At 42.7% G+C, this 20008-nt stretch overlaps 1 protein-coding gene across 2 annotated transcripts in view; it reads left to right on the forward strand.

Annotated features, from left to right (window-relative positions):
• Positions 1-20008, forward strand: part of CRMP1 (collapsin response mediator protein 1) — a 58524-nt gene that overhangs the window by 18115 nt on the left and 20401 nt on the right. Inside the window, exons 1-3 of one of the 2 annotated variants that reach the window (XM_069976433.1) lie at positions 9316-9405; positions 18747-18835; positions 19494-19678. In XM_069976433.1, the coding sequence (XP_069832534.1) occupies positions 9367-9405; positions 18747-18835; positions 19494-19678 (313 nt within the window). In that variant the 5' untranslated portion in view covers positions 9316-9366. Of the gene's footprint in view, positions 1-9315; positions 9406-18746; positions 18836-19493; positions 19679-20008 lie in introns of those variants that run through there. The other variant, XM_069976432.1, reaches the window with a different exon arrangement.

Here is a 20008-nt window from a genome sequence, read left to right on the forward strand (position 1 = left end):
CCGAGTGCTCCAATAAGGATACATCTCACAACCTTACAGTTCCCGCATAACAGTGCCAGCCACACATTAGGGCCCATTTGTGTCCTCCCCTAACATCAGCCATACCATGTTCCCTTTGGACAAATAAATAGTACTCACCTCCCTTACCACTCCACGCCCAGCCTCCATTATTAAGGCACCCAGCCTCCAGCCTCCTTTTCAGTCAACATTGACTTAAGAGGGCACCACTGCTGCAATATCTTATAATGACCTCAGCACCAGGAAGTGAAGTAGAGGCTACATGCCATGATAATGAAGGTTGCAAGTGCGGATAGGGTGGGGGTGCTTAGGGGGGCATTGAGAAGGGTAAGGTGTTTTTTTTTTTTTATCAAGCAGCATAGGCATTTTTTAGATAATTAAGCTTTTCCATGGACAGCCCCTTTAACAGTCCAGCTCAGCAATCCACTGGTCCAGGCCCACTTGAAGTCACAGATCTCCTTATCCCAGTGCTCTCTTGCTGCTGCTCCAGTGCTGTCAGCCAGAGAGACGAGAAGCTTAGACCACCTCAGAAACTTGTCTTGGGCATTTAAAGAGGTTATCTGCTTCCCACAAGATTGCAGTTGGATCCACACCGATCACAAGAATGAAGGTCAAGTGTCCATCAAGTGAACAGAGCGGCAGCATGCAAGCTCAGCCAACTTTCTACTCACTCTCTATGAGATGTAAGCATTGTACAAGGCAGTGTTCAGAACTAGAGCAGTGGCCGAGCATGGGCGCTGCCCCTCCATTTATTGTTCTTTTGATTGGCTGGGTTCACAATCAGTTAGTTATTCCATATCCTAAATCTTGGGGATACCCCTCTGGAGTGGCATCCGTATTGGCATTCTAGTGGCACTGTAAATGGAGGCTCTATACACACGTGTCATTTGTAAAATTGTATCAAAGCAGGATGAGTTTCCTGTGGAGAAACATAATAGTGTTATTTCATTCTAATTTCTTCTGTGTGGCTGTTATGAAATAAAGAACTCAGCATAAGAAAAAAATAATCCTATAATTAATTATTTTTTTAACCTTAGTTTGCCTAAATGTAATACTGGTAATACTGGCGCACTATGATCTATCTAACACAGCTTAGAGAAACATGGCCGCTTTCTTCCAGAAACAACACCACTCCTGTCCTCATTTTGGGCGCGGGTTTTGCAGTTTAGTTCTCTTAAATTGCATAGAGCTGAATTGTAATACCACACACAGCCTGAGGACAGGGGTGGCGCTGTTCTGGAACAAAGTAGCTGTGTTTTTCAAATCCCATATAACCCCTTTAAGGAGCATGTTTGTTTCTTCTATGTTTGTTCTATGTTTGTTTCTTGATCCTCTGTATCATGCCCACTTTCCAATGCCCTCCACCAGGAATATCAGTTTTATGTAGAGTTCTCCTTTAAAGCGACTCTGTACCCACAATCTGACCCCCCGAAACAGCTTTTTTCTTCGTATAGCTGCTTTTAATCCAAGATCTGTCCTGGGGTCCGTTCGGCAGGTGATGCAGTTATTGTCCTAAAAAACAACTTTTAAACTTGCAGCCCTGTGCCCAACGGCCGTGGTCTAGCTTGTGTATGCATTAGGCTGGCACACTCTCTCTGTCCCTCCTCCCCACCCTCCTCATCATTAGGAATGCTCCAGGCAGATTGTCTCCTATTCATCAACTGTGTGAGGATAGCACATGGGCTGGATTGTGAAGCCACCTGTGCAATGTTCAGACAGGAGAAAATGTTCCATTGGCATTCCTAATGATGAAGAGGGTGGGGAGGAGGGATGGAGGGGTGGTGCAAAGTTAGGGCACAGATATTGTAGGCCATGGCCGTTTGACACAGGGCTGCCAGTTTAAAAGTTGTTTTTAGGACAATAACTGCATCACCTGCTGAACGGACCCCAGGACAGATCTTGGATTAAAAGCAGCTATCCGAAGGTACAAGTGGTTTGGGGGGGTCAGATTGTGGGTATAGAGTCGCTTTAACCATTTTTTTTTAACAAACAATTATACACTCAGACTCCACTGTTTGTCAAAAAAATAGCCCCACCTTCTATATTAAAGATTCCTGTAGCGCAAGTAACTAAAGCTCAACCTTCAGCTGAAGGACAAAAAGGATAAAACCAAACCAAAAATATAAAGAGCCCCCCTCCCCTCCCATTGTCGCTGGCAAGCACCCTCCCAGTTTGCAATAAGGATAAGGCCTTGACCTGCTTTCACTAAGAACAACCTTAAAGTGTCTAATTGGGACCCAGCATCAGGGGCATATACCGTAGTAGCAATCCCCATTCTCTCCCTCTATGTACTATGTGACAACACATGTCTGTTCAATGTCTCCTATCTTTACATTATCCAGCTTTCCCTCCTCTTGCCCTCCCAGCTTTCCTTCCTGAGTAATTACAGTACTGCCTTATATCTTGTGTTCTTATAAAGGGGTAAGCAGACAGCTGTAATTAGAGGCAATGGCTATCACAGGGTAGGCCTTTACAATGTAATCCCACAGTAAGCTCCGGTATCATGAAAACAACTGTACTGCAGAGAGCAGGACTAGATAATGATACTTCTCGGCTAAGATAACGGCATAAATTTTAAAAATTCTGATTAAATATTTTCCCATTTAAAACATGACAAAGGAGTCAATTTAGAAAGGAGAGGAGGGGTTGGCAGAAATATGAAACAGGAGTACTGCAGGCTGACTGGGGAAAGGTCATGGCAGGACAAAGTAAAGAGACCAGACAGGGTTAAAAATGCTGCATCCTGACTGAACAGTTTATCAAGCAAGTCTTCACTATTTGGAATAAAAGGCTCCAAATGTATAATTATAGATGCCCATTGGCCAAGTAACAATACATAGGCGGAGATTTATTAAACTGGTGTACAGTAGAGGGGTTATCCAGCTTTGCAAAAACATAGCTGCCTTTTTCCAGAAACAGCGCCACTCTCCTCCAAAGCTTGGATGTGGTAGTGCAGCTCAGTTCCACTAAAAGAGAATAGAACCAAGTTGTAATACTACAAACAATATAGAGGAAGCTATGGCGCAGTGTTTGTTTTCTAATTAGCCATCCATCCATTCTTCTATCTCTTTATCTCATATCTATCTGTCTAATATCTATTGGGCAGCATGAGGACTACACCATAGCTGATGGTCAATGACCAGTTAAGCAACACCCGAACGGGATACCCGGAGTACCAATAGAGTAAATGTATTGTACAAATGCCGGGTAATAACAATAAATAGTCCCATGCAGTTCAAGGCAATTATACTAAATAATCTATGTACAAAAAAGCCAGACTACTGCAACATAATGAAATGGAATAATTACTTCCATAATACATGACAATACATTAAAAATGTAGGAGAAATCAGCCCCGATAATCATGGTGTACAGGGTATATGAGAGCAGCCAATTTATGCCTCCATGTAGTATTTAGATCCAGTTTTAGCCCTTATATAGTTTGCTATCCTCCATATAGGCATCCCCTCCAGCACCATCTCATGTAGGTAATCCCCCCTGGTATATATTCTCCGTGCAGCCACCCCCTCCCCCAGCAGTAATCTCCCTGGTAATCCTGGTGGTTAGACACCCCACCCAGCACCACTGTGAGTGGACTGTACTGTACCTCCAAATTAGGTACCCTCTTTTCAGTTAGCCAGCACATCCCATACCCCAACCCCCATAGATAACCCCCATAGGTCTCCTCCTAACTAAGGAAAAAAAGCCATACTTACCTGCTGTGCAGTTGCAGTATTGTAGTCTTCTCATGGCAACTCTCTCCCTGCTCTGTGAGCGCACGAGTGACATCACTCATGTCCCACAGCTCTAAGGGAGGGAACGGACTCTTGTGGCCACAACAGTGATTGGCAGGTAGGAGAGCCAATGCTCTTCTCGCTGTGTCAATCACCCTGCTGCATTCAACTGTATGTTCTCCTCGCATACAAGCGCATACAGCTAAATGGTCAGACACAACATTTGGTAGCCGTAAGGGCCCCCCAGGAGAAACCCCCCCCCCCTCATCCCCACACAACTCCCTGCTCAAAGTCTGTGTGTGTAATAACACAGAGAGAGAGCGGGGAACGAGGAGGAAGAGATTACTGACCTGACAAGTCTGCACTCGGTTCACATTGTGCTGTGTAGTACAGCCCTTAGGGTCCTATTAGATGAAGCGTTTTTTTGTTTTCTCCGATATGCGAGCGACCTGAAATCTTTCAGCATAATACATGAAACAATAGTCGCTAGTTACAATCGCAATTATGATTGTTCACAGGCTGTAGTGAATAATAACAAACAATTAGAACATACACTGAAATTTTGAGATTTTATAGTCAGCTCAAAAGCGACAAAACAGCAAATTTCCATTAGTTGTCATCGTTGTCTGCATAGACACGGAAAGATTATCACCTGAATTTGCGCGATATAATGATTTTTGTCACGATAATCTGTCCATGTCATAGGGTCCTTAGTGTCCCTCTTTGCCATGCCCTGCAGACTTCTCTGGAGGCGACTGCCCCCTCCCACCTGGTGCAATCTGTTCTCACCCGCACAACTTTGGCCTTCACTTTCAGTCTCTGAACCACTTCACTTGACAGAGCAACACATGTGCAGACAAATTTTCCAACTCCATGTAGTCCAGTCCTCCATTGGTTTTGCTGCCCACCCAAAAGGTCCCATGATATACATTGTCTCTACTCACGTCCCACATAGGGTGGAGGAGCAGTGGAAGGGTTGCCTGTTTCATCATGTCATGACCAGTGATGAGCGGACTTTTCAAACTGTTTGTGTTCAGCAACATTCTCCAAACCTCAACGCTCTGCATTTTATTCCCTGCAGCTGCAGAAGTATCCATGTTTTCCTGACAGCCCTGAGCGTTATCCATCTTCTTCAGCCACCGGTAATCAAATGCAGAGCGTTCGGGTTGGGAGAATATTGCCGAACCCAAACAGTCTGACAGGTCTGAACATCACTAAACATGATGTCCTGTCTCCATAAGTCCCATAGCAGCCACATGGGACAGCTGCCTGAATGGCATGTACGACCTTAGGCTATGTTCACACTACGCAAGAGACCGGCCGTTCCTTGACCCCGGCCGGGTCACGGAACGGCCGGTCTCTGGCCGGATCATCTTGGCCGGTACTTAAGTACCGGCAGGATGATCTTTTGGCCGCGGAGCTCTGATGCGGGCGCATCAGCGCGCGCCCGCATCAGAGCTTCCCATAGCCCACAGTGAAGCAAGTGGCCGGAGCCGCTCGCTTCACTGTGTGAACTGACAGGTCTTTCTGCGGCCGGACTGCCGTACTTTTTACGGTGTCGAGCACTGCCTATTCTTCTACGGGATCCCGGCCGGAGCGTAAATGCATCGTATATGCTCTGGCCCATGTGGGACCGCAAAGAACTGACATGTCAGTTTTCTGCGGCCGCAATTCAGTGAATTGATGCTGATGCGCCCGCATCAGAACACTGCAGCCGGAAAGATCATCCGGCCGGTATCACCAGAAAACTAAGTAAGGAATGTTTGTATGCCTCTTGGGTGATCTCCAAGTGATGGAGAAGAAACAGGGCTGGGCCCATCTGTACTGTGAGGCCACTTACCTCTTTGGTCACTCTCGTCACTTCTGACCAAAAACGTTGGAGTAGTGGGCACTCCCAAAACACATGCATAAATGTTACCTCTTACTGCTCGCACCTCCAGCAATATGGGTTTTCCATAGATTTTAATATAGCATGCTATATATAAGATTGAAAGTACAGACTAATTTTTTTTTATTTTTTTAACAATTCTTTATTTTGTATTTTCAATGAAAGGTTAACAATGTTACATGCTCATTGTAATGCGAATAGAGTCTTATTTAATACAAATGCAGGTATTGGTGAGAGCTTATAAACATACAAAGAGGAAACGAAAATTGGGATGATGATACCTGGGAACAGTGTCTAAGATAACCAGTCTATTAGAGGGGTTCCTCCGTGAGAATCTAACTGTTCCGATAGATATCCGATATATATCCCGAGTAATATAAAACAATATAAAACAATTTTGTGATAACAATACAATGACTATTAATACTGGTCAACATTTGAATTAGACCTTGAAAATGAGATGGCGAGGAGGGGGAGACAAGGGTGAACACAATAGGGCAAGGTGGGGTAGGAGGGGGGAGGTGGTAGCGTTGTTGTATCTGTATAAAGGGAGGGTTCAATTAATTCACGAATTCACTTGCATTAAATTTCCATTTGCAAAGTTATGTAGGTGTCTGAGGGTTTTTATACAGTAGCCCTTGTGACCAAACTTTATGGAATGCAGGTTGATTATGAGCCAAGAGGCTTGTTAGTTCTTCAAGTCTGCATATTTGGTAGACTTTGTCAATCCATTGCGACTTCGTAGGGACTGTCTGGCTCAACCAGTAGAGCAAGCTTGACCATTTTGGAGCTAAGTCCGAGAGCAACAGTCTCTACTGTCTACTACTGTCTACATCTCTACTTCCATTTCCTTCCAAAAGGACACTATGGATGGGCACGTCCACCATATATGTGAGAGCATGCCAACTTCCTTCTGGCATCTCCAGCACTTGTTGAAGCCTGACAAACTCGTGACTCTGACTCTGGAGGCAAGGAGACGCTACTGCCAAGAGATTTCTCTCCATTTCGGATAGACCCGCAGGAAGGCTTCACATGAGTGTCGGATAGTATGGAAAGAAAGTACAGACTCATTTTATACCTATTTTACAGTTGTATTTGGCTTTCGTTTTGCTATGTGTGAACATACTGTAGCCTAAAATACACTGTGAAAGACAGTGATCTTGTCAATGGACAATATGTACTTGAAGTAACACTGTTGTTTAAATGTTTTTTTTTTTTTTTGTTTTCTTTTTTGCAGAAATCAATAGTTCAGGTGATTTTAAGAAACTTTGTTATTGGGTTTATTAGGCAAATATGCCATTATCTGCATGCAAAAAGCCTTTCCCCAGGTCCCCCCTTCTCTTCTTTTTGTCATCCACTGCTCATTATCAGGAAATCTCGACTTTTTTACATCAATCGGATTCCTGTCTGTTCTATGGAGAGGGGAGGGGGAAGGAGATTAGTCTCCAGCAGAGAAAAAATGATTACACAGCAGGGAGCCACTGAAGCCCCTATTCAGAGGTCAGAGAGGTCAGTGCTGACATCAGAGGATAGAGCCTAGCCATGTAGCTGTAAATTAACTCTTTGTTGTCCTATTTTGGTGCCTCATCTCCCTCTACCCCTCCCCTCTTCATAGAGAACAATGAAGACAGGGGGGGGGGAGAGCTTCAAACTGCTTTTTCATGATAAAAATGCATTTTTCAGTTAATAAACCCAATTACAAAGTTTCTTAAAATCTGCAGTGTGGAAAGGTGCATTGTGACTGTATCCTAAAGTGTGCGGCACAGAAGGAGCATGGTACTTATTTGATACAGGATTCCAGTCCCCAGTGTTGGTGGCAAGGGCAATATCAGTAAAGTTAGGCTAGAGTCACATTTGTATCAGATTTACCCGCCACTGCATATTCCATTTAGGTCTGGAAAACAGAGCTGGATATTCTGTCGCACAATGGAAACCAACAAATACCGATAGATCCCATTTCATTTACTGGGTCTAATGACTTTCCATTTGGTGTCCTGCAGGATTTGACCAGACAAAAAAAAAACTACTGCAAACAAAATCTGTGAAACAGTTTCCTGAATGTTCCAAAGTAATATGAGCTCAGCCTTAGAGGAACCCATCACCCTGCCAGTATGTGAGCCAGCACAGATATAAAGATCAAGTAATAAAGGTACCATTGGAAAGTCAAGAGATATCTGTATCAAGCTGTGTATGGACCATGGAGTCAGTTACTGAAATAAAGCTGGAGCGAGTTTACACGGAGTGTTTACAGCAAGTCTAATGCTATAGAGCAGTTAATTCCACAGAACTGGTGCAGCACAAGAGAAGTCCTGTAAATATGAATTATAGAATGTATTAAGAGTGGTAGGTCATTGGTTGATGGGGTAGAGTGGGTTCACACTGAGGAATTCTGGAGAAATTGAAGCTGAAAGTTTTCTGCTTGAAATTCCTTGCTTATTTAGCTCTGGCAAAATTTGAGCGAAATTAAAGCAGAATTCAAGCAGAATTTCAAGCAGAATTAAATCTCCATTGACTTCTATAGGATTACTCTAGCGGAATCCGCCCAAAGAATTGACATGTCAATTCTTCAGATGGAAAGCGGATCCGCGGCGTAATATTCTGCGTGGAAATTCAGCTGTGTGAACAAATAAGCAGAAAGCCCATTAAAGCCAAAGTACATTCACAATGTTCATTCTTTATGGGTGGAATTACATGTGGATTACTTGCGCATTTTGCCGCAGAATCCGCCTGAAAATCCATGAGAATTCCTCAGTGTGAACCCACCCTAAAAGCTAAACTATATGGTGCAGCATTTTGAAGAATTTTGGAAAGTTAGGGTATATGCACACAGAGTAATTCTCGTGGAAAACTTTGTGCAGAATCCGCCGCTTGCTTCCCCATGCTCCCACTTGAAGTTCCGCCTGTCACATAGGCACCATTATATGCTCGGGCGGATTCTTCAAACTCTTTGGGCGGACAGCGGAATCCACCCAACCATAGAATGGAGTTGGCAGAGAGGGAAGTGGAAGCGCACGGGGATGAGCGGCGGATTCCGCACAGAATTTTTCACGAGAATTACCCTAACAGGAAAGCGCAAAAGTAATTTCTACAAGAAACAAGTAACCAAGGCAATGGGAGTCACGGGTGTTAGGTTTTTCTTTCTGTTTAACTATTACACTATCAGTTTGTTTAGTACAGTGTTCTCCAACCTGCCCCTCCCCAGTGGTCACAAAACCACAACTCCCACAATGGAATTGTGGTTTTGCAACCACTGTTGAGCCTCAGGTTGGAGAACATTGCATTGTAATTCTATATAATGTATGCACACATGTCATGTTCAGAGATTATCAGTGCAATATAGAAGAACATGATCCAGCAGATCAATGGGATGAAATGCACAGCCTAGAGCTCTCAGCACTGGCCGGCACATACGGCACTGTCAGCCCTTTCCATCTGCATGTGTGCAGGGATGAGAGGCCAGCACACTGCCCTGTTATTGGCAGCTGCTTGTGTGATCAGGGAGATGCTAAGTGAGAGCTTCCTGGGCTGAGCTTAGCAAAGGAAGATGTAGTGACACCCTGCCACCTCTAGGAGGAGCTCTAAGCAATCTCCAGGGCAGGCTCTGCCTTGCATCACTGCAGCTGATAAGCTGGCACATATATATTTATTTTTAAATAACCCTATTTTTCTGTACGAGGAACTTCCTGTCTTTTTTTTATAACTTCTGTTTGCATTGCAAGATAAATCATGTCTTACCAGGGGAAGAAGAGCATTCCTCACATCACGGTAAGAAGATGGAGCTGGGGGTGGGGAGCAGAGAGATTTCAGCACCAGGCGCTGTCCCTTTGTTAGAGATGCTGGCTGCATGCATGCATTGATGAGCAGAGCACAAGATGAATGGGGGACAGTGGTCAGGTCATTGTGGGAGCCTCCTGGGGGGCAATAAATGGGACAGTCCCTTTGCATGTACAATATCGTCTCATATCATCTGAGCTCTGCATCCATTCCAGGTCCATACATAATCTTTATGGTTGGGGGCTGGAGGGATATAGCTTTATGCTGCTTTGCATGTTGTATTGCACAATGGCATCTAGTGCAAAGCTGTGATCACTGGAGTAGTAATAATCTCTATACAGACAGGAAGCTATATTTATATATTATATATAGATACAGTATTCAGTGTGTTCTGTATTTAGCTGTCAGTCTCACACTCACATATAAAAATAGTTCCTCTTATTAGAGAGACAAAACAGCAAGCGCCATGACAGAGACTACACCCCCAGATATATTCCTGGCACCACCTCATGCAGAGCTATTGAAGTGGGGGATCAATGGTGGTGTGGACAATGGCTTCTCCGGCATCCCAATGAATAGACAGGCTGTCCCTTTAATGCATGTCACTATGAATACGTAGCCCAGCGGCTTTGCTCACTGTGACATTCAGGAGGCTGCAGACCTACAGCACACACCATAGCCTGGGCTGGAAGGGCCAGACCTAGGGAATAGTCTGCAGCTGAGTGATGGCATTGTGCATTTGTGGGTCACATCAGGGTTATGTGTAAACAGGATCACGGGAGAACATGGGGAAAGGGTCATTTCATCTTTCTATCTACTTATTACTTTTTTTTTATAGAAAGTAACCCAAATTTTAATTTATTGTAATTGTGTTAATATCAGTTTAAGTTCTATTTTATCAATGGAAGAAATCATATTCACCTTTTGTTACTAAACATGTACTGTACCTTGTACTTGTTAAACACGTGTCGGTGTGTATTACGCCATATTTACTGACACTCCCAACAAAATTTCTTTCCCCCCCCCCCCCCCTCTAAATTGGAGGCATTAGTATGTGGCTGTTAACATGTGACCAGGTTAAGATATGTAGTGTCTATCTATCCATCTATCTATCTATCTATCTATTTATCTATCTATCTATCCCTCTTTATGTACAAGATTAGCAGTATCAAACTTTCCCAGCTCAGAGAAGTCCAAATAAGACTTGAATTGGGCACCCAAGGACTTCCTATGATGTGCTCACCATTTATTAAATACACATTTTTTTGTTCAAAAAGTTATGCATAGGTGGCGCTGTAGTAATGCAAATCATGCTACAAATGCTTTCAACAACTTTTACAAAACCATGTTAAGTCAGCTTTAATTTCTGCAACATGACGATAAGTAGTGACCTGATGTACATCTGCAAGGGTACACCTGGTCCTTTAAGAAACCCCATAATCAGAGGTCACTCAAGGTGAGATTGGGTGAGTGAGAAGGCTATACTATTGTGAAATAACAGTGGTTCCATGTATCTGTGGAATAAAATAGCATTACTGATACAATGCCACCAAAAATGTTTGATTTAATAAATGTCAAACACATCATCTAGAAAGTACACCTTGTCTTATTTTTATCTTATCAGAGCGCCCTCCAAAGGACAAGTCCAGGGTCTGACATTTTTTTCAAAAGAGGTGGGGAGAAGGTAGCTGAACATAACAACATGCACCTACCTCCATGGCTCCAGTGCATAGGTCTTCTGTCCCTTGCTCTGGTTCCTTGTCCCCCAGCTGCTTCCTGGTCTCAGCCAGGACCTGGGTCGTGATGTGTCAGTCCCCGCTCAGCCATTCAGCGACCAAGGCGGAACCTCTAGATGAATGTTGTCATATTTAGCCACCTCCTCCCGGCTCTTTTGAAAAAATGTCCAACCCCGGACTTCTCCTTTAAGGAAGTGTAATTTTGCTAACCCTGTATATCTCCTATCTATCTATAATCTATCTATGTATCTATCTATCCATCACAGCATACAGGTAGCACTACTGTGGAGTCCGAGTGGCAGCAGGGACGGCTCTGACCACATGCCACTTAGTTATTTCAGGGAATTCCCCACAGCACGTCTTGTAGACCAAACAAAGTGATTTATTCCATTTTCAAAATTTGCTAAATAACAGGTGCAACACAGCAAAAGTGAGTCTGATGCAACGTTTCTGCGGTCTCCACCGCCTTTCTCCAGCATTGCATGAGAAAGGTGGTGGAGACCGCAGAAACGTTGCATCAAACTCACTTTTGCTGTGTTGCACCTGTTATTTTGCAAATTTTGAAAATGGAATAAATCACTTTGTTTGGTCTACAAGACGTGCTGTGGGGAAATCCTTGATATAGCTATCTATCTCCTATCAGTCTATCTATCTATCTATCTATCTATCTACCTATCTCCTATCTATCTATCTATCTATCTATCTATCTATCTCCTATCAGTCTATCTATCTATCTATCTATCTATCTATCTATCTATCTATCTCCTATCTATCTATCTATCTATCTATCTATCTATCTATCTATCTCCTATCTATCTATCTATCTATCTATCTATCTACCTATCTCCTATCTATCTATCTATCTATCTATCTATCTATCTATCTATCTATCTATCTCCTACCTATCTATATATCTATCTATCTATCTATCTCCTATCTATCTATCATTCCCCTTTAAAGAACTTCCCATGTACTGTACATATTCCCCTCTTATGACCTGTCGTTTAGCTTGGGGAGGGATTAACCTCTTGAACTCCTAGCAGTGCTAATAGCTGTAGGCTCCTTGTCTGGACAGCTGCCTGCATAGTAAGCAATATGCAGCATGCCCAGCTTTTCCCATCTCCTAGCTCATCCTGTTCTTGTTATAGTAAGGCCCTCTTCACCCATTGGAAAATCTGTATATATTCTGCTTTTATTTGCATCTAGAGATGGGTGCAACTCAAGCACACTGGGGGTCCGATAGCAGTGACTGAAGAAGTTGGATGCAGCCCTAGGGAGTCCTGGAAAGCATGCATACAGCCTATGGCCTTTGGCAGTGTCCATGTTTTCCAAGCAGCCTTAGGGCTGCATCCAACTTCTTCAGCCACTAGTACCAAATGCTGCAGGACCGGATTTGGACGGAGTTGCACTTATCTCTATTTTCTCTATAATCTCCCCATTATCTTTATTATGAATAGGTATCTGTAACATGAATGTGAGGACAAAAAGAACAAGTGCCATTGTTACTTCCATATGGCTTCCACCCAGAAACCATGCACTAAGACACTGACAGCCCACAGTTATAATTATGTCCGTGAACCTTACAAGGCTATTCAAAGCAGTAAAATATTTCTAGCAATCATTAGTTTGTTTTTATCATAATAACGTCAGCATATTTATTTATGTTGAAGCCACAATGGTTCTCTAAGGGGCCTTAAAATAAAAATCCATTGTGACCCAATAAAATCCTATAGTAGCCTCATAAATAGGATTGATGTCTTCCTCTTTTTATAGAGGCAGATACATGTTTCTAGGTTAAGTCAGTGATAGATTCCAGACGGGTATTGATGCTACATTGTTATCTGACTTTCCTGTTGTGGTTTAGAATCTGAGCAGAACAATCATTTCATATTGATCCTTCTCATTGTAATTCATTGCCTTGTGAGACATTGCAGCTCTCGCACTGGGCTGTGTTCAGGATTGTCAGCGTGCCGCCACATTACAATACATTATCACCTTCCATTATTCCAAGTCATCTGCCATTACAACCATACACAAGCAGACGGGTCTGGAGTTACATTATGCTGTCAGATTGGGGGGCTGAGTGTATACTGTGCCAACAGCTGGTTGTAATGCCAAACACACTTCCCTGGCACTTAACATGCACACATGCCCCCAGTCTATATGCCACCATAGAATATTCAGTGCTCGATTTTATTTAACTATTGCATGACGTACCATATTTTTATCTATAAAGGGGGAGTTGCATTAAAGCAAATGTACCAACGGAACGTAGCTTTTTTGTTTTTACATGAAAAAAACGGTGCCGGAATCCCCATTTCATTTGGCGGTCTTTTATTTGAACCGCCACCCGGCGCCGGTCTATTACCAAGCACTGGCCCGGCATGAAGCACTGGAGGTGGGCTTCCTCTCTGTGACGTGGCTCTATTAGAATCAATGGAGCTGGGTCACAGAGGGGAGGGCCGATGGTCACACTTGGGGGAAAGCAGCAGGCCCGGCGCCAGTGCTCTATGCCTGGAAATAGATTGGTGCCGTGTGCAGAAACAGGGTGGTGGTTCAAAAAAAAGGACCGCGGCTGGTGCCGGTCTAGTCATGTTCAAATAAAAAAAATATGTACCAGCGGTACATTCGCTTTAAAGGGAACCCTTTAACCCGGCTGCTGGGGTGAAGCCTGTCCAACCCCCTGGTGGAGCCCCTTATACTTATTCCCCTCTCAAAGTCCCGGTCCCGGACCCCATGACTGGAGCAGCACGGATGGCTTCCGACGAGGATTTCTAGGCGTCGGGACGGGGTCTGGGACCGGGACTTCGAGGAAGGCATAAGTGTAAGGAGCCCCCCCCCCACCGTGGTGGTGGTGGTGGGGTCGGGTGGGCTTCACCCTGGCAGCCGGGGTGACAGGGTACCTTTAAGGTTATGTTCACACATAACTGTACATTTTCCATCCAGATTTGTAAGTGGGAAATCAATAGTGGAATATGGAGATACAAAGGCTATGGGGCCACTAGACAGCAGGAAAGTGAAGCGCTCTATCGCATGCTTCTCTCTGCTTATTCTCCTGTTCGGTGGGTGGCTTAACAGTAAAAACCATGTCAACAATTTTTCTGCAGCAAAATCCTAAACACAGATTTTTAATTCCCCATTGAAGTCAATAGGGAAAGATCTGTATAACTTTCTGAAACCAGTTGATTTGAAAGCATTTTTTTAAGGAGTATCCCTTTAATTACCCAAAGTGTCTCTTTACCCCAGAAAAAGGACTCCAAAATGTGCTGGACAAAGGAGCTGTATTTGTGAGTGTCCAGAGGATCTTCATTGTCTATCTAAGATAAATTAAGGTTTCCCACTCATTTTGTTAGCAGCAGCAGTGCTAAGTGTCACCATTGTCTTTGCTGCTGCTGTTTATTTCCTTTCTGCTCATGGCACCTTACAAAAACTCCAAGGGTATGTTCACACTGAGTAAAAAAGGTGGAAATTTCCACCCCTTTTGCTCAGTGTGAACAGGCCCTTAAAGTGCACCCTTTTTCCATCCACATGCCATCAATAGTAGTTTAATGTGTAACTTATCAGTCATGGCATAGCAGGAAGGAGTATGTGATGTGTAGTGCTGTTATGGCAAGTAAGGGAGCAAGGGACTGATACATTTTGAATTACATTTTTCCATAGACTTAAGGCCCTATTCCACGGGTCGTTTAGAGGAGCAATATCGTTCGTATTCGGCCGATATCGACCGCTACGAACGATATTCGTCTCGTGGAATAGAGTGCAACGATCAGCCGACATCGTTCATGTCGGCTGATCGTTGCAGTCGCTTGTTTTTCAACATGTTGAAAAACAAGCGACTGATATAGCAGCGATCTGCTGCCGTCGCTCCGTTGAATAGGAGCATCGGCAGCAGACGCTGCTGTATCCTATGGGCTCCCCGGACGATCAGCGATCCCCCGGGCAGCCCCCCCAGCAGCTCCCCGCCGCCCCTCCCGCACTCACCCGCTCGCTGACGCCGCGTTGAATAGCGGCGGCAGCGAGCGGGGAACAAGGAGCAAACGAGCGCTAATAGCGCTCGTTTGCTCCTTCAGACGACTCGTGGAATAGGGGCATTAGATTCAAAATACGTCCATGTTTTATATTTATTTTACTTTTGTATTTTGGTTTTATTTTATTGTCTGTGAACAAATGCCCCTTAAAATGAATGATACTTCCCTTTAGCAATCCACTAGATGAAACATAAGACTGGACTGGTATACCTCGTGATGCATAGGCTTAAAACCTTTTATTCAAAAGTGGAAATTAATATTTGGTTGAGCTTTAGTAGCCTGCCCTCAGCTGTCTCATTTCCATTCATACATTTTAATAGTAATATGCTTATTATTTTGTAGGCCGCCTGAATATGATTTACATGTGATAAATTGTTATTCATAAACTGAGCCTTGGAATTTGGAAAATCCACTTGGATGCCAGTTAAACATATTGCAGTTCCCTTCTCTGTGGTCTGCCATAGAGGAGCAGATGATACTCTGTTATTCTTCTCCGCTTCTCTCTGGCTGCTGCTTTATACTTCAGGGTGGGCTTCAGATTTGTAACACCAGGTTCTGTACTGTAGCGCACTGCGGAAAATTACTTCTCTAGTAAACAGAGATACAAATTGCCAAGTCAGGTTCAAAAGTGCTATTGATGTTTTATGGTTATTTCTTTGGCCTAGTCATAGGCCACCAATCGCGACTGCCCTATCTTGGTCTTTTGGTGGGCTAAATGGTTTTTGCCAAATTTTGTACATTCGCCACATACTACACAATTCAATCTACCCTAAAGTTGGTATAAACCTCATCGTGATGACTTTTCTTGTCTTTTTTTCAATGGATTTAGGCCACACGTTATATAGAAGCTATCCCTTTTTACATAGCGAACTTGCATGGGCAGGATTCTTGGTCCTACTGTATGGTTTACCTTCTTTGTTGTAATAACATTAGCCCTTCCATTCTGTTCATGACCACAATGCACCTCAATGTATTATACTGCACTATGGCAGAATATAACCGTGCTATATAAATGATCAGGGATAATACCATACAGGGAAATAGGGATGAAAGTTTCCCTTTAAAAGCAATCAGCAGGTTAGAAGCATCTAACCTGCTGATATCTCACTATAGCGCACAGGGCGCTGAGGATTAATATGTTTCTTACCTTTATCCTTTAACTTTTATGCTAATTAGGCGTGAATATCAGCAGAGCAGATCGGCCAAGGCAGATAGGTGCACTGGGGACTGTAGTCCCACCCCTAGTGCACAAAACGCCTACACATTGAACATGCTTAATAGCATGGAAACTGCAACAAGGATGAAGGTAAGAAACTTACTTTTATCCTCAGTGTCCCATGCACATTAGAGACATATCTTGATAGACATAAGCTATCTTGTTAGGGCATGTTCACACTATGTGTAACATCGGCCCTTCTATGAACTGGCAAGATCACAGAACAGCCGGTGTTACTGAAGATCATCTCGGCCGCTACTACGGTACTGGCCGGGATGATCTTCTTTTCTGGTGAATTTGGATGCGGGTGCACCCGCATCCCACTTCACTGCTGCATACAATGGAACGTGCAGCCGGAACGATTGTGTGAACTGAAATGTCTTCTGCAGCCACTATTCAATTTATTCAACTGACATGTCAGTTTTTCATGTGGCCGGATGGAATCCCAGCCGAAGAGTATACTTTGTGCATACACTCCAGCCGAGATTCCATTCATTCACATATAAGGTATGTGCTGTATAAATCTTGGCCGTTGTTGCAAATTGCAACAACGGCCGTGATTTATACAACACATACATTGTGTGAACATGGCCTAAGGCTGCATTGACATCATGTGCCCCCCTGTGGCCTATATACATCAGTAATATGTCAACTTGAAGCCAATGTATATGAGCATGGACAAGCATGGGCTATATTAAATTCAATGGCCTCAATATAGTTAGCTAGAGTCATACAGTTAGTAGAGTTGGTTGTGTCTGGAAATGATAGGTTGATAATGTTAGAAACTAGTTGTATTATTATTGAAGGGGAATTCCAGTCAAACATAACTTTTGATATGTTGCTTTCCATGGTGACACTAATAATTCCTTCCATACTTGTTATTATCTGATCAGTCTCCTTCTCCCAGTTCTGAGCTGCGGCTTTCTGCTGAAGACACAAAAATCTGTGTGTGAGCTGTTCACTCTGCCTGCCCTCCTCCCCCTCCTGTCTGAGACAGCTTATGTAAACAAGTCCCTGATTGGCTGTATCTGCAACATTGAGGCTTATTTGTAATGTCATGAGGGTTATTCTGAGGCCAAGTTGGTGATAAGCTTATTGTGATTAACCCTACCAGCATTGCAAATAAACTACAATGTTGCAGATAAAGCCAGTCAGGGACTTGTTTACATCAGCTGTCTTAGAAGGGAGGGGGGAGTAGAGAGAGAGAAAAGCTCACACAGACTTTGTTGTGCAAATACCGCTCTTCTTTTTACATAGTGTGAACCTAGCCATAATATGTACAATTACCAAAAAGGGAAATGTCTTGTGTCTAGTGCCCCAGTTCTGACCTATGTGTCGCCATAGTAACAGACTACAAACTGTGTTGTCCCCTACTAGCATACATTGGAAGGTTATAGAAAGATTGCAGGAAATAATGACTGCAGGTTCTGTCTGTTGCTATGGAGACCCATTATTTTGCATATGAGCTGTAGACACAGAAGAAAATGTTTTAATTAAGACTCAAAACCAAAAATTAATTTGGGCCCTAAAAGGATTATGTTTGTTCACCTTCTTCTGTATGAGTTCCTTATACTTACCATGCAGACTGAGTTACATCCTTGGGTTATAGTAGCCATGTAATAAAAAAACAAAAACAATTTGTCATCCAAACGATCCTGCGGCGGCTGAAATGTCAAATTTTTCATTATTTTAATTTAGGGAATGTTTTGACATTTTTACAATCATGTCTGAAACAAAATTGCTCTTACTTTGTCATCACAAATTGTAGAGATGCAATTTATCTTCCAGGTTTCATTTCATGTGACAAAAAAGCAGATTACTCCTCTGTGCAGCCTTGTCTTCAGATTTTATATTTTTACGTATAAATCTGTTACCACAAGCTTATGAGGATTACATAAAACATACAAAATCCTTACATGATACTTATCAGCTGCTGTATGTCCTGTAGGAAGTGTTGCTGCCATCTCTTTCCGAGACAGGTACTGTTCAGAACAGCAGCAAATCCCCATAGAAAACCTCTCCTGCTCTGGACAGTTCCTGACATGGACAGAGGTGGCAGCAGAGAGCACTGTGTCAGACTGGAAAGAATACATCACTAAAAAGTACTGCAAAACTTGAGTTTTTTTTTTTTTTTTTATAGAAGTAATTTACAAATCTGTTTAATTTTCTGACACCAGTTGATATGAAAGCATTTTTTTTCCTCTGGAGTACCCCCTTAAGTCAAATCTTAGCAAATCTTTGGAATTATACTTGATACAGTACTAGCTTGTTTTGTATCAGGAATATACAAAAAGTGAATGCTTACCAGATTAGGTTCCATTTAATCTCAATCTTCTTGTTCTTTGATTGCAGAGTGACCGACTCCTCATCAAGGGAGGCAGAATCATCAATGATGACCAGTCGTTCTATGCCGATATTTACCTTGAAGATGGCCTTATCAAGTAAGTGTTTACTGCCATACTGGGTGCACAAGGGTTTACCTTTTATATTCTCTTGTATTAAAAAATGAGAGAAATTTTACATTATATAAGCTGGATTTCTCCATGTACGAGTGTGGAAAATTTAAAATTAAAAGGGTTTGTTAAACTTTTTAAAGAGGAGAAATTTAGCTAATAGGTATACTGTATATGAGGACTACACATACCATAACAAACTGTAATCTCTCACATGAGGTTTTGCATCTTTTGACAGCTTCTAACACTCGATATTTTAGTTTTTGCCATATGTGAATATTTGATGTCACCCCAGGGCTTAATTCACAGCTTAGACTACTTATTATTGCCATATAATGCCCGCCATGATTTACTATATATAGATATAACAGCAGGGTCTCCCCTCTGTACAAAATTATGGGAAAATCTGATTTAAAAAAATGCCACATAGAAGTAATGTAATAGCCAGAGAATACCACTCCTCATGTACACACTATCCTGAAAAGTTACCTGAAATGACAGATACTCTACATTGGCTTCTTGAACAGTGTAACTGATGTTCATGAAATTGTGGAACTTTTTTTTTTATATTTTCTTTTTAATTTAGAATTTTAATTTAGATATTTTTTCATCCTTCTAAGATTTCTATTTGCTGGGTTTTTTTTAGACAAATTGGAGAGAATTTAATTGTTCCAGGTGGAGTGAAGACCATTGAAGCCAATGGGCGAATGGTTATTCCTGGTGGGATCGATGTTAACACATATCTTCAGAAGCCCTACTTGGGTATGACGACACTTGATGATTTCTACCAAGGAACAAAAGCTGCAGTAGCAGGAGGAACCACCATGATCAGTGAGTAGAAGAAGGGAATATGTATGTGGAACAGTGTGAAGTAGGATTATTTCCTGGCTACACAGACAGATGTCTCTCTTGTACAGACTATATATATTGACAGTCAATTCTGTTTGTGGAGCCTTTGCAGGTTGTCAGTAGTGGTTATTCTTGTTGACCACTTTGATAGATTTCTATGGAAATTTGTCCTGAAAAATGTAAGCTAAAGTGTGATCAGTCCCCTAGATTGTTGAACCCATCAAACCTTGTTGTTACACTCATTGACTAAAAAAAAAAAATAGCACACCCGAAATGTCAGATTGGGGCACAACTCATCATGCTGTTATACTC

This window comes from Dendropsophus ebraccatus, chromosome 7 (genome assembly GCF_027789765.1).
Source record: "Dendropsophus ebraccatus isolate aDenEbr1 chromosome 7, aDenEbr1.pat, whole genome shotgun sequence".
Taxonomy (NCBI): Eukaryota; Metazoa; Chordata; class Amphibia; order Anura; family Hylidae; genus Dendropsophus; species Dendropsophus ebraccatus.